Source organism: Leptodactylus fuscus, chromosome 6 (assembly GCF_031893055.1).
Source record: "Leptodactylus fuscus isolate aLepFus1 chromosome 6, aLepFus1.hap2, whole genome shotgun sequence".
Lineage (NCBI taxonomy): Eukaryota > Metazoa > Chordata > Amphibia > Anura > Leptodactylidae > Leptodactylus > Leptodactylus fuscus.
This window is the reverse complement of record NC_134270.1, coordinates 75,930,310-75,946,383: the sequence shown is the minus strand read 5'-3', so window position 1 is coordinate 75,946,383 and position 16,074 is coordinate 75,930,310. Positions and strand designations below refer to the sequence as shown.

General features: G+C 42.4%; 1 protein-coding gene and 1 long non-coding RNA gene across 3 annotated transcripts in view; one reads left to right on the top strand and one right to left on the bottom strand.

The window, feature by feature from the left end:
• LOC142210858 (tetraspanin-4-like) overlaps positions 1–4,801 on the top strand; it is a 118,660-nt gene extending 113,859 nt beyond the window's left edge. For both annotated transcript variants that reach the window (XM_075280324.1, XM_075280323.1), the window contains 2 exons: positions 848–931; positions 1,008–4,801. In XM_075280324.1, the coding sequence (XP_075136425.1) occupies positions 848–931; positions 1,008–1,076 (153 nt within the window). In that variant the 3' untranslated portion in view covers positions 1,077–4,801. The remainder of the gene's footprint in view (positions 1–847; positions 932–1,007) is intronic.
• The window catches only part of LOC142210868 (uncharacterized), an 892,280-nt gene that overhangs the window by 346,304 nt on the left and 529,902 nt on the right, over positions 1–16,074 (bottom strand). The gene's annotated exons all lie outside the window — the stretch shown is intronic.

Here is a 16,074-nt window from a genome sequence, read left to right as displayed (position 1 = left end):
TAAACTCTTCCTATATACGCTATCCTACCCGCACTGCTCCACACGTGCGCTGTTACCTTATGCCGGACTGCCGACAACCTGGAGAAATATATACACAGTGGGTGAGCTGTTCCAATTTTTGTATATATTTACCTATCACACCCCATGCCTTCTGCTCCTGGCTGACACTGGCCATCTGACAGTATAAAGCCCAGGTAGCCACTAAAACAAACAGGACTGCTAGGGAATTGGGGAGGCTAATGATACTTGCCCATTCTGTAGAGTTTTTCTATGTAACAGTCAACTCATTTATTTCACAGACTGTATTGTAATAGAACTTAATACCTTTATAGATAACACTCATAGTGACCTGTCATTACAATAGATGATGTCACAGTTTATCTGCTCCACCTCCTAGCACAGTGCATGCCTAGTAAACTCTCCCAATGAGTCAGCTCCAGTCTATTGCTGCCTATGGCTGTGAATCACCGATTGCTGATAACTGAGCAGAGGAAAAGCTCAGCTAACGCTGGGTTCACACCAGTGCCTGAACTCCGTTTTCAAGTTTCCATCTTCTGTCCCTGTTTTGTGCAGGAAACGGAAACCTGCAGAACGGAGTCCTGGGCACTAATGTGAACGAGCCCTAAGATTACAGCAGAAAATGGAGATAAAAAAAAATCTACAATCAGGAAATAAAAACAATTTAGAAAAAAGTAGTATATTTCAATATCTAGCTTTATAAAGAAAATGAAATACTGGCAATACATTCCCGTTATGTAACTCAGTGCTTCCTGTTCAGCTAAACTGTCGGATCTTTGTGTTGAATCACATTTCACTCTTTAATGGTCACGCATTCTTCATATTTCAGCCGTGCTATGAGAAAGTGAAGCGATGGGTGGGAAGTAACATTTCTTCTGTTGGGATCTTCGGCATCTGCATTCTTATTGTGCAGGTGAGTTATATTATCTACTGTGGGCCTGTTCCCAACCATTGGATAGATGTTGAAAAAAAATCTTTTTTATTTGCAGGTATTCGGTCTGATTTTCTCCATGTTGATGTATTGCCAAGTTCTCAAGGCGGAAAAGTATTATGAATAATCCTAGATATTGTGAAGGAGTACTCAAGATGTTCTTCCGTGTGCTGGTATGACTGCCCATATCCTTCCAACTGGATGAAGGACTATTTTAATGCTTCCTTGGAACTGCAAGGCTGTATCCAGTATCTTCTCCGCAAGGGCCAGTGTATATTTTACCTTAACTTCCTTCTATCTTGAACCATGAATGAAGTTCTCAACGCTGTGCAGCTGTCGTTTTACCACTATGACAATGAGAACATCATATCAGCATTCATAATGCAGCTCCAATATGTACATAGAGCTTCAGAAATCTGCGTGGAGGAATAAGGGCTTGTCTTCTCCTTTTTATAAAGCACCAAAGCCATTAAATGGAACCCTTCCCCCAGCACAGATATGCGAATCTATTGTGGTTTGAAAAAATGCCCAGAATGAAGTGCACAACATTGCCACCCAGCATCTTAGCAAGGTTATGCAGAAATAGCACAAAGCTCTGAGTCTTAAATATAGAAATAGTTTCTCATGCTGTGAAAATAAACACCAGAACCCATGACTAGACTCAGCTGACTGCAGAGAAGGATGCAAGTTTGTACAATAGTTTGCAGTGGGTATTTTTTATTGTTTATTTTATTTTTTTAATGTACTATCTGTATCTATGAGATGCTCAATATAAGGACAAAAATGCAACAAAGTGGGTCAGTGCCATAGCAGCTCCGCCATAGACTTGGCACCATGCATAACAGGGTCATTGGGGGGAAAATTGATTCTTTAAAAAAGAACTTTGAAATTTTATTCCTACTTCATTATTCTGTATTTATAAAGTGCCAACATACTTTGCAGCTCTACATCCCAGCATGGGCCTAGCCTTAAATTGCCTACCCAAACTGCAAAATATCTTCTTTAATACTATATTAGAAGTATACAAAAAGACCTAAACACTGATGACTATACTGTGGTCATGACTGGTTGTGATGCACTGCAACCCTATGTGGGGTGCAGAGTGTATTAAAGTGGAATTCAGATGCTATGATTGCTTAGGTTTCCTTTATGGTATTATATATTTGTCTCCTAGAAAGGTTATAGCATTATATACTGGGTATGGTCATTGATCACCATTGTCATTGGATGGATTTTATTGTTCATTGACTTTAGATATCCAATGAGATTGGCAAAATGTTTTTTTTTATTTTATTTTTAATTCAATAACAAATTCATCATAGTACAATATAGATACAATATTTAAAATGAATAATGTATACAGTCATGGCCATACGTGTTGGCACCCCTGAAATTTTTCCAGAACATGAAGTATTTTTCCTAGAATATTATTTGATTTACACATGTTTTGTTATGCACATGTTTATTTCCTTTGTTATTATTAGAACAACAACGAAAAAAACTGAGGAAAAAAAGGCCAAAAATTACAAAATCTCACGCAAAACTCCAAAATGGACTGGACAAAATTACTGGCACCCTCAACTTAATATTTGGTTTGTACATTTTGGAAAAAATAACTGAAATCTATCATTTGCTATAACCATCAACAATCTTCTTACACTTCTCAACTGGAGTTTTGGACCACTCTTCTTTTGCAGTCTTCCCCAGGCTTTTTTATGTCTGTGTGTCAGCAATAGGGTCCTCCTGGGTCTTTGGCCATAGTGTTTCATTTCATTCAAATGTCGATGGATAGTTCACGCTGACACTGATGCCCCCTGAGTCTGCAGGACAGCTTGAATTTCTTTGTAGCTTGATTGCGACTGCTTATTCGCCATCCGGACTATCCTGCCTTGCCACCTTTCATTAATTTTTCTCTTCTGCTCACGTCCAGGGAGATTAACTACAGTGTCACTGGTTGTAAACTTCTTCATCATGTTGAGCACCGTGGACAAAGCAGTATCAAGATTTCTGGAGATGGACTTGTAACCTTGAGATTGTTGATATTTTTACACAATTTTGGTTCTTAAGTCCTCAGACAGTTCTCTTCTCCTCTTTCTGGTCACCATGCTTAATGTGGCACACAGAGACACACAATGCAAAGATTGAGTCAACTTTCTCATTTTTATCTGGTTTCAGGTGTTATTTTTATATTGCCCACACCTGTTACTTGCCACAGTGAGTTTTGATGAGCATCACATGCTTGAAACAAAGTTAATTACCCGAAAGTTTGAAAAGATGACAACAAATTTGTCTGGCCCATTTTTGTATTTTTGTGTGAAATTATGTCCAATTTGTCTTTTTTCTCAGGTTTTTTTTTGTGTTGTTCAAATACACACAAAGGAAATAAACATATATAACAAAATGTGTATTTACAATATGTTTTTGGAGAAATACTTCATTTTCTGTGAAATTACATGAGTGCCAACATTTTTGACTATGAATGCATAATATCAGTATTACAAATAGATATATCAATGTTACATTAACAGACCCCACAACCAACCCATACTATTACTCTTTGCCAACTGTGGTAAGATTAAAGATAGTGCTTTATATCACTAGCATTATTCAGCACTGAATATATTAGCATTTAAGGTGAATCATGTACTATACATAGCAATTCTAATCTAATTAAGTGTCAGATTTAAGCACTAAATACAGAGGGTCACAGCTAGAATTGTCTCATTCTTTTTATGTATGGGCGTTGCAGTCATGCCAACATCTTCCCATTGTTGGACTATGTTTCCCTGGTCCAACCAGAAGAGTTGATTCAGAGGTTCCATCTTTCATCTCTACAGAACATGTGCATGTCCACTGTTAGTTACATCATAATATTGGTTGCTATTATACAGGCAGGATATGTCATCTACAAACATGCATAAAAATATTGATTCACCCAGTCATTGCTCCATGTACACCGTGTGAACATATGCTAAAAGCTCCCAAGCACATATCATTGCTACAAATCACTTATCAACCGTATAAAAGAAACCTAAGCTAACCCATCAAAAACCAGCGGCAAGTAACTGGACCTAAAGTCAGCTACAAATAGAGTTGTCTTTAGACCTTTGGAGCTAATACTTGTGCCAGAATATAGGTCTACCAGAGGATTATCTGGTGGAACAGTCTATACCTACATCTTATCCACAGTTACCACATTATTGGTGTACATGGGCCCCAGTGGATTGGTTGAAGAAATGTCAGATCTGAGAAATACTAACAAAAAAGACTGAAAAAGACCCAGTGACCTAGAGGCGTTATCTATGCACTGTTAATCTCTACATTATGATGATTTTTCTTTTTTACTCAATGTTAGATGGAAGATTAAAATTGTGGCAAATAAATCAGTACGTACAAGTCATCGAATCATAATTATTGCAATAGATGAAAAACTTTGGAATTGCTGCACTAAGCATGCTATGGAATTTTATGGCCTCATGTTCAGTACTGACATTACAAAGTCACATGAGAAATTTGTCCAGTGGCTTTTGCGCTGTAGTGGGGAGGGGCCATCCTATAGCCCTACAACCCAATGCCCCCTGCTGGTTGGGTGTTGTACTTTGATTTTAAGCCCAACATCGGGGGGCAATTTATTGCCTCTCATTCTATAACTTTATCTAGACAGTGCCTTTGTGCCATCCAATGTACCCAGTGTATATATCCTATACCATCTCATTTCATATTTTCCTCGTTGGACATTTTCTCTGCGTGTAAATAATAGCTGTAACTCAGCACAAATTATGTCAAATATCTAGATCTGTGTTATATGCCAATAAAACTTGTATTGTACCTACTTTAGGTCTCTAGATTCCTGACATGCTTTGTGTGGTAGCCTAGTACAGGCTGTCAGAGGGAGTGTATGCAGCACTTTGTGGTTTACAAGGTTAATCTTTTCTATATTATGTGATATTGTCACTTCCAGTACAAGTGTTAATTATATTAACTGGCAATGTATTTTCCTGTGGCTTCCGCCTATACAAGGTAAGTGTGAAGTCACTGATGTGAAAACAATTAACACCTCTGTACAGCTTTATTAAATTCTCATCAGTTCCCTTTACCAAAGCACAAGAGTCGTAAACCTCTTAAAGTGCAACTGTTGTTCCATTTGATCTTTACTATTGTCTGGGGGTGTATTGGGAATATTTTTCTAATATACTTTATCAACAGATTTCATAAAAAAAACAGGCTCTAAGTTTCTTCTTAGCAATGCTCTAATTTAAAGGGATTCTATCATTAGAATCCTTTTTTTCGTACCTACCACGTCGGAATAGCCTTAAGAAAGGCTATTCTTTCTCTAACTTTAGATTACTTCTCGCGCCACCATTCCGGTGATATTCACAGTTTTCACCATATGCAAATGAGTCTCCAGAGAGCACTGGGGGTAGTTCCCTTGCACTCAAACAGCACTGGGGGTGTCCCCTGTGCTGCCTGCAGACTCTCCAGCGATGCTCTCCACCTTCTTCTCCCGACAGCCTCTACTCTGCGTCTTCAACTGGTAGCGCTGACTGCACATGTGTGGCGGCCATTTTTCTGTGGCTAAATGGACAATTGCGTAAGAGGCCACAGGAAAATGGCTGCTGCACATGTGCAGTTGGCACTTTTGGTGGAAGACGTGAAGAAGAGCTGGTCGTGAGAAGAAGATGGAGGACGTCGCTGGATGAGTCTGCAGGCAGCACCGGAGACGCCCCCAGTGCTGTTTGAGTGCAGGGGGACCACCCCCCAGTGCTGTCTGGAGAATCATTTGTATACTGTGAAAACTGTGAATATCACCGGAATAGTGGCGCAGAGAAGATATCTAAAGGTAGGGGAAGAATAGCCTTTCTAAAGGCTATTCCGACATGGTAGGAATGAAAAAAAGGATTCTAATGATAGAATCCCTTTAAAGTTGCTAAGGAGAGTCCATTCCAAGCACAGTGTATAGTGTATACTATGTACGGCTAGTCCAACAGGCTACTTAGCCTTCTTTACACTCCCTGTCGTATATATAGATCCGTATATAGTGCTATGACTCCAAATCTAACTGTTATTTCTCTCTCCACGACACTGACTGCTAGTACTGAGCATTACGTGACTATTGCGAGCTCTGCTCCTCTGTGCTATAGCCATCACAGCACCTCCCTGATGGCATATAAAGCATTGCTAAGGAATAACTTTAGAGCCTATTTTTTCTTAGAAAATGTTCCCAATGCACCAGCTATACCATAGTAAAAATAAACTGAAATGACAGTTATGCTTTAATGTATGTGTAGTGTCACAGAGTCATTGGTGATAGAATCATTCAGGGAGTGAGTGCCCATTATACCTGGAAACCCCATTATAATGAGAGGACAAAATTACATGTTGGCGTGCTTTTTGGTCATATGGCAACTGCCACATGTTGTCTTTGAATTTGTTCTGGAGATATTTTTAGATAAAATGAGTCAGCTATTACCAGAATTTCAGGTGATCTACCCAGTTTCCTCAGGTTTCATTTACCCAGTTGATTTTGAAATTCCCTGCCATCTTTTTGTGGGCCGATGCCAAAGCCTTCTTTGTTGAGATCTCCCAAGTAGTTGTCAATGGCTGTAGTGCCCGAGGTCTTCTACTAGCCCATAAGCAGATTACATACTACTGCTTTTCCATTATTAACAGAAGTAAATGAATTACACACAAATTTAGGTAAATAATGTTATTTAATGATCTGATTATAGTGTCTGTGGAGGAAAAATAGCCCCAATATAAGCGGAGAAGGACTGATGCTCAGGAAGACTCCATACTCTTGCTATTAACACCAAATCCTATAAATTACATTAACAGCCAGATCAATAGATGCTGTCAGGTTCGAACATTCACTTAGCAACCTGCCAGGGTTCCCATGTTCTGTACATTACGATGGTGGTCAATAAGAGGAGCCTGCAATGTTAACTCCTTGGCTGTTCGAGGGATTTGGAAGAAGTATCCCCAGAATATTCATTTTCCCCTAAAGGCTCTTATATATTGAGCAAGTACAGGGAATCCTCAGCACCATTTGTCTCTGGGCACCAGGGTCCTGTTTTACCATCAGCTAATCTGCTTTTACATTACAAAAGGGTTTTAGTGACCTACATGCTGTGACTATCACAAGTGTGTTACCATCGGGTGATGGTAAGATCACAGATTTAGGCAAATTTGTGACATCAAAAGTGAGATGTAGTAAAGTTTGTTTGTGATATCTTAGGGTGAATTCACACTGAGTAAACGCTAGCTTATTCTGAACGTAAAACACGTTCAGAATAAGCGGCGTCTAAAGCAGCTCCATTCATTTCTATGGGAGCGGGGATACGAGCGCTCCCCATAGAAATGAATGGGCTGCTTCTTTCACTCCGTGCAGTCCCATTGAAGTGAATGGGGAGTGCCGGCGTATACGGCAAGCTCTGCTCATGCCGGAGCGTACACGCCGGCACTCCCCATTCACTTCAATGGGACTGCACGGAGTGAAAGAAGCAGCCCATTCATTTCTATGGGGAGCGCTCGTATGCCGGCTCCCATAGAAATGAATGGAGCTGCTTTAGACGCCGCTTATTCTGAACGTGTTTTACGTTCAGAATAAGCTAGCGTTTACTCAGTGTGAATGCACCCATAAGTGGGTTTCTGTCAGGTGAACTTCTGTGACAGCACCAAACTGTTTTTATCAGGTAAGGGGGTGTTCACACTACCTTCGGTGTCCGACAGCTAGTGTCTGCTGTTAATGTCCGTTCAAAATCTTGCACGGACATTAGCAGTGGGCACTAGCTGTGTCCGTGACATTTTGCATTGATTTAAATGGACATCGGGTGCATTCTTTTACTGTCTGTGTCTGTCTTTAACTGTCCGTTCCCAAAGATGTCCAACTTTTCAAGCGGACAGAAAAAACCTACATGTCGGGTTTTGCCAGATGTCCATTTACCAGATGTCCATTTAAATCAATGCAAAATGTCACGGACACAGCTAGTGTCTGCTGCTAATGTCCGCACAAGATTTTGAACGGACATTAGCAGCGGACACTAGCTGTCGGACACCGATGGTAGTGTGAACGCTCCCTTAGTCACAAAAGAAGCTTCATTCAAGCAAGCAGCTGTGACATCACAGGTAGGTCTCTGTAAGGTTAGCTGTGACCTGACAAGTGGGCTTCAGTCATGCAAGCTGCAATGGCATCACTAGCAGGTTTTAATCAGCTGTTGCGACCTCACAATTTTTGATTTTCTAAGGTATGCGAATATGACATCATAAGTGTGTTTCAGTGGGGTAAGCTGCTGTGACACCACAAGTGGGTTTCAGTCAGATGAACATCTGAAACTTCACAAACGTGTTTCTGTTAGGTAAGTCAGTGTGACATCATAAAGAGTGTTTCTATCAGGAAAGCTGCTGTGACATCACATGTGCTTCCACGTGATAAGCCACTATGACATCACATTTGGCTTTCAGTCAGGCAAGTGATGTTGTGGCATCACTGGTGGGTTTTAGCAAACTTACCAGGGATGTTCATGTCTTATAGGGCTAATCCCTTGCAAATATTGGTCCCAGCCAGGCAGTGTTCTGGAAATCTGAAATGGTAAATTTTAATTTAAGTCGGCCTCTATCTATCAAATTATGCTCATACTCACCTCTTTAGGACTGAGGAATATATGCAGCTCATTATGTCTGTCACTAATCAGGTTGTCACATCCTGATGTTGTTCAGCATCTGGACTTACAGTAATATGCGGCAGCAGGTTAGAGGAGGATCAAGAATCATAGAGAGAAGGTATTTTTTACTCTGCGGGGGCACATTAATCTGTGTGGAGGAGGAGGCAATATGGGGCCATTATACTGTGTAGGGGAACAGACAATATGGAGGCATTATACTCTTTGGGGGAATTATGGAGGCATTACAGGTGGAATTATACTGTGTGGGGGCACTAAAGGGAGCATTATACTATGCCCAAGTGTTTAGGAAGGTGTGTCTGGTTAATCTAACCCAATGAACCAACTTCTCCATCCAGCATATGTCGTTAACTTGGAGACCCATTGCGATAGAGTAGGGGGTGAAGTTGCTTTCCAGTGAGCCGGTATTAGGAGCTTCGCTGTGGTTATTAGATGAGTGGCTAAGACTTCCCGTTTATGGCTTTAGGGTTGTTATTATTATTATTGTTTATTTATATAGCACCATTAATTCCATGGTGCTTTACATTTGGGGGTTACATACAATACACAAAATATACAGGTACATATCATACTAACAGTGATCGGCTGGCACAGTGGGGTAGAGGGCCCTGCCCACGAGGGCTTACAATCTATGAGGGCTTACATTATGTAGCCACACTGGTGTTTTATACCAGTAGGTGAGGTGTTTGAAAGAATTTTCCTGTATCGCACATACCTTGAGAAGCCATGTGCATTACCTATCACTCATCAGGGTGATCCCCAGCCCCTCTTCCCAACATCTAAGATGAGATAAGTCTCGTTGGACTGAGACAAGAGAAATTTTTATATTTTGGAGCAGACCCCTTTCCGCTGTGTGAAGTTTGTTTAGAGAGATTCTATCCAGGATAGCGATTGGTCCATCCCATGTTTTGATATGTAATGTGTAGGTCTGCTAGTTGCTTTTGAATGTCTCAAAGTAAGGGGTGGTAATTGAAAGGGAGGATATTTGCCAAATCCCAGGGGATTTGTACTCCTAAATATTTAATATCTTCCTTTGGCCAGTGATAGGGGGAGTGACTTTTTAATTGCAAAATTACGCTTTCCCTTTCAGAGATGTTTAAAATTTCAGATTTATGGATGTTTACTTTGAAGTTTGAGACTGAGCCGAAAGCTGAGAATTAGAGATGAGCGAACAGTAAAATATTCGATATTCGTTATTCATTTCAAATAGCCGCTCAATATTCGACTATTCGATCAAATGTCGTACCCTATTATAGTCTATGGGGAAATATGCTTTGTTTCAGGGGAACCCACTATTCGACTCAGGAGGGTCACCAAGTCCACTATCACACCTCAGCAAATGATGACAACACCTCTGGAATGTAACTGGGACAGAAACCCAAGTCACAGTTTTACCCCACCATCACAGCCTATCAACTACACACTTTCCACACTCAAAAAAACCTCTATCAAAGTGGGAAAATACCTGGAAACCTTCTGTCCTCCCCAAATGGATGGACAAAAACCCAAATTTAAGCTAAAGAAACATTAACAAGCACCCCTTTAAATCACGTTGCCCATGACAACCACAGATGGAATAGGCAATGGGAAATCCAAAAGCCCCCACCCTTAACTGTCATTATGGATGTGTGTGTGATGTGGTAAGACCTTCCAAAATTAACTTTTCTGGCACTTAACGTGAGCCCTTCCAAATTAAGTTAGAGGCCCTTAAGCTGAGATTGAGCAGAGATTGAGGCCCTTCAGGTGACTTCAGCCTCTTACCAGCAGAGTTTTAGGCCCTTTAACTTAGTTCAGCCTTGCACCAGCAGAGTTTTTTGCCCTTTGGGTGAGTTGAGCCTTGCACCAGCAGAGTGTTAGCCCCTTTAAAATTCTTAGCCCCCTAAAACGGTGGTTCCAGAACAATCACTCTCATTTTGCTGGATTGATGCAGTGGATTGGACTGAGGACCCAGACATTGACCTTGATTTTGATTGGGAAATTGATGACATTTTGGCATCAAGTCCAGGGGGTTACTTTTATTTAGAGGACTGCAAAAGTGGAGAATTGGCTGCAACTACAACTACCGGTAATGGTCCTCTAATATGGGACTCTACATTACCTCTACAGGGTTCTGATCAGGTGTTAATTGTCCAAACAACATGCTCCAGTACTTTAGATGTAGATCAGAAACCACATTTCCTTCCAACACCAGATTTAACCAAGCTTCACCATCATCATCCTGCTGAGATGGAGCCACTAAAGGAAACCTTGCCTTCAAAGGCATGTTCTGGAGCTGCGACTGAGCCAAATCTAAACACAGAGTCCTTTGGAACTGAACAAATTTCATCAGCAGTGTTTTTGGCCCTTAGGGTGAGTTGAGCCTTGCACCAGCACGTGTCCTGTAACATCAGGCAGGCCCTAAGTTCTGCGCTAAGTTGCACAAAGTTCCACTTGACCACCGACACGTGGACAAGTGCATGCGGCCAGGGACGCTGCATCTCAATCGCGGCACACTGGCTGAATGTAGTTGAGGCTGGGACCGGGTCGCAAACTGTAGCGGCCTGCCTTGTCTCCCCGCCCAATATTCCTGGCAGGAGTGCTGAAACACCACCCTCCTCCTCCGCCATTAAATCAACCCCACGCTGGAAAACGCTGAAACACTGGCATGGGGAGACGTCAGCAGGCCGTGCTGAAGCCCATCAGCTTGGGGAACAGACAGCACACTGCCTCCGAGGTCAGGGATGCCATCCTGGATGAGATGGCAATGTTTTTTGCCCACTGCACCTGGGCCCTGGTGCAGGTTGGTGTATGTGATAATGGCCGGAACCTGGTAGCAGATCTGGAGCTTGCCAGACTCAAACACGGTCCACACATGGCCTACGTTTTCAAATTATTGGTGCAACGGTTTCTAACAACTTACCCCAATTTACACAAGCTACTGGTTAAAGTGCGGCGCTTGTGCTCCCACTTTGGCAAGTCTACAGTACCTGGTGCTAGCCTCAATACACACCAACAATGCCTACATCTGCCTGAAGCACCGGCTGTTCTGCGAGGTCACCACATGCTGAAACCATAGATACCGTATGTTGAGCAGGGTGTGTGAGCAGCAGAGACCTTTGATGGAGTTCCATCTACAAAACCCAAGGGTTCATCAAAGTCAGCTCCCTCAGTTTCTGCACCATGAGTTTCCATTGGTGGCAGACTTATGTGAAATCCTATCCCATCCTTTCCACTGGACAAGAAACATTAGCATGCGCTCATCACAATTGCTGATATGACACCTGCGTTAAGCAGGGTGCAGAGTACAACACAGACCAGGCCCAAGCACCAGGAACAGGTGTTACAATGGTTAACGGATAATGCTTCCAGCTGCTTTTCCAGCAGCCGGTCAGCCACTACCTGCAGTTGTCTTCATACCCAAGAGTCTGCCCCTCTTTCCTCCCAACATGCCCAATCTTCCCAACAGACTCATCCCACCCTTGCCCCCTCCCAGGATATCTTTTCAGGTCCTTTTACTGTCTCTCCCGCTGTTGAACCACTTCCCGAATCCCAGGAGCTACCAGACAACTTTGTGTGTACTGATGCCCATGTAATGTCAGGAGGTACGGCTGCAATGTTAGAATATGAATATGGAGGCTTCCTGCTATCATCCCAATCCATCAGGGGGAGCCAGTTCCCAGCTAGAGATAATAGAGTGACCTGGGAAAGTAGAAGCTGGGGGCACAGGAAGTCTAGGACACACAGTGTTTCCAGGGAAAGAAGACTGCAGTGCTGGAGAGCAGAAGCAGTGTCTGCTGTGATGTTGTTATAAGTATGTTCTGTATGTTCTGTTCTGCTTACGTATTCTGCTTTGTCTGCCTAGCAACAGTGAGGTAGTAATGGAGGAGGAGCTGAGCTTAGGGGGAGGAGTTGTTAGACAGGGAGCCATGATGGAGCATGGAATAAAGTGTTCTGATCTATAACAGTAACCATCTCATAGTGGACTTATTCCAGAAGACCTGCATCCTCACTACAACACTACAATTGGCGACGAGGATTAAGAATCATCAGCTAAAGGTATTTCACTGCTACAGAAACTTGTGTACAAGACTGCACTACTAGCACCAGCCATGGCCTGCTTACCCTCCTTTGCTGTATTTGATGTGCACCAGCCCCAAGCAAACTTAGCAGCATGCTGGAATAAATGGCTGAAATGCTTTGAGATATTCCTGCAAGCAATGAACATTACTGACAATGCAAGAAAGAAAGCCATGTTATTGCACTATGCAGGGGAGCAAGTCTATGATATCTTCACAACTCTGCCCAATACAGGGGAGGACAGTGACTATGAGCTAAGCAAAGCAGCACTAATTAAGCATTTCTCTCCATACATAAATGCAGCTTTTGAAATTTTCAAGTTTAGACAGTCAAAACAGTCAGCAACAGAAACCATTGATGAATATCATGTCCGCTTAAGACAACTTGCAGCTTACTGTGAATTTGCTGATATAGACAAGGACATTCTGATGCAAATCATACAAGGTTGTGTGTCCTCTAAATTAAGGAGACAAGCACTCAGAGATCCCACCATGACTTTAGCAAAGCTACTGGACATTGCACGTATTCATGATGCAGCAGAGAATCAAGCTAAACTTATAGAGAACACAGACTGTATACCAGAGCAGCCATCTTCTGTTTCAAAGCTCACTCAGAAGCCACATGTGCCTCACACACAGGCTGCAGCCTGCTACAACTGTGGAGGTCCTTATCCTCATCAGAAACCATGCCCAGCAAAGGGAGTAACTTGTCATAACTGTGGGAAACAAAATCACTTTGCAAAAGTCTGCAGATCAAAATCACAGTCTTCTCTCTCTGCTAAACAAGCCTTGCCACAGAAAGTTCAGGCAGTGCAGTCAGTGTCCCCTGCTGATGAGCCCAGCAGCACCTGTTTATTCTCAGTGACTGAGGGGTCTGCATGCATGTGCATGCAATGTCTAATCCCAAACAAGTCATCTTAATACATGGCAATCCGGTGGAGACACTGGTAGATACAGGGGCATCTGTCAATGTTATTAGTCATGCCACTTATAGCCAGCTAAAGAACAAACCTGCTTTGCACTGTACTAACCTGAAGATATATCCTTATGGTTCAGCTACTGCATTACCCCTATGTGGCAAATTTCAGGCATTACTAACGGCTGAAGGGAAATCCATCACGGACACTTTCTATGTAGTGGAGTGTTCTGCAGACACTCTTCTTAGCTGCAGTAGTGTAGTATCTCTGGGCCTAGTGAAACTGGCAAACAGCGTAACACACTCTTTTGTCCAAACTATTATGCAGAAATATCCTCAACTCTTTCAAGGCATAGGAAAGCTGAAAGACTTTCAAGTGAAATTACACATTGACCAGTCAGTCCAGCCGTCAGTTCAACCTCACAGGCGCATCCCATTCCATGTCCGCAAGCTAGTGGAGAAAGAGCTACAAGACCTTGAGACAGATGATGTTATTGAACGTGTCGAGGGCCCAACTCCCTGGGTCTCACCAATTGTTGTTGCGCCTAAACCTAAGCAGCCTGGTAAAATCAGGTTATGTGTGGATATGCGACATGCCAATCGAGCCATTCAAAGAGAAAGGCACATTACGCCTACCATTGATGACATTCTCACAGATCTAAATGGTGCAAAAGTATTCTCAAAAATTGATCTAAAATCTGGTTATCATCAGCTTGAATTGCATCCAGACTCCAGATATATCACAACTTTTAGCACTCATGTCGGTCTAAGAAGGTTCAAGAGGCTGAATTTTGGCATTTCATCGGCTGCAGAAATCTTTCAGAATGTTATCAGGCAGGTTCTTTCAGGAATACCTGGAGTCCTCAATGTTAGTGATGACATCCTTATCTTTGGCACAACCCAAGAGGAACATGACAATCACCTAGAACAAGTCTTTCAGAGACTGCAAACCTGCAATTTAACTGTTAATCCATCAAAATGCGAGTTCAACCAGACGTAATTGAACTTTTTTGGCTACATTTTTTCTGAAAATGGTGTTTCTGCAGACCCTGAGAAAGTAGCAGCCATAACCTCTGCTAGCCAGCCACAAAATGTCTCAGATGTTCGAAGTTTTCTTGGTCTGGTCACATACTGTGGACGATTCATACCTGATCTGGCTACTGTTTCTGAACCCCTACGACAACTCACTAAAAAGGATACTCCTTGGTCATGGACAGTTGAACATCAATCAGCTTTTGATACACTTAAGTCCAGTCTTTCTAGTGACACGGTCATGGCCTATTTTGACCCACTAAAGTCTACTGAGCTCATTGTGGATGCCAGTCCTGTAGGCCTTGGTGCAATTTTAACTCAGGTGTCCAAAACTGGCAGTATCTCCACAGTCTCCTATGCGAGCAAGGCTTTAACAGAAACGGAACAGCGCTATTCTCAAACTGAGAGGGAAGCTCTCGCAGTTGTATGGGGATGCCTTCATTTTCATCTTTACCTCTTTGGTTGTCCATTCACAGTGGTCAGTGATCATAAACCACTCATTCCAATCTTCAATAAACATTCATCAAAGCAACCCCCACGACTTGAACGCTGGCTACTCCGCTTGCAGAACTATCGCTTTCACTTGAGATATGAGGCAGGAGCTGGGAACCCTGCAGACTATTTTTCAAGACACCCTTCACCACAGTCTACCAAAGATGACTTGCCTGCCACTGTCTTAGCTGAGGAGCATGTAAATTTCATTGTTACACACTCTGTGCCAAGAGCAATGACCCTAGAAGAAATTAAACATGCGGTGGATTCTGATCCCCAACTTCAGTTGGTAATTGACACTGTTCGGTCTAAGAACTGGAACTCTTTTCTAGCTGAGACTCGTCTTCAACCGCAGGGCCAAACAGCATATTTGCAGGCCTTCTTTAATGCAAGACACTCTCTTTCTGTATCTGACTCAAACATACTACTACGTGACAACCGCCTGGTCATTCCTCAGAAACTTCAGAGTAGAGTGATCGATCTGGCCCATGAGGCCCATCAAGGTATAGTTAAAACAAAGCAATTACTTAGGGAGAAAGTATGGTTTCCTGGACTAGATAAACAAGTGGAAGCACTTATTGCCACGTGTATACCTTGCCAAGCAACTACAGTGGACCATAGCCGAGCACCAGTACAAATGACACCTCTGCCAGACAATCCATGGACTGCTGTGAGTGTTGATTTCTGCACTTTGCCAGATCATTCCTATTTACTGGTTGTCATAGATGATTTTCCTAGGTTTCCAGTCATTGAACCCGTTTCCACCACCTCTGCAAGAGATGTCATACCAAAACTGGACAAAATCTTTTCTGCATATGACATACCTGAAACAGTGAAGACTGACAATGGGCCACCTTTTAATAGTGCAGATTTTCAGTCTTTTGCAACTTATCTTGGTTTTAACCACAGGAAAATAACTTCTTACTGGCCCCAAGCCAATGGTGAAGTGGA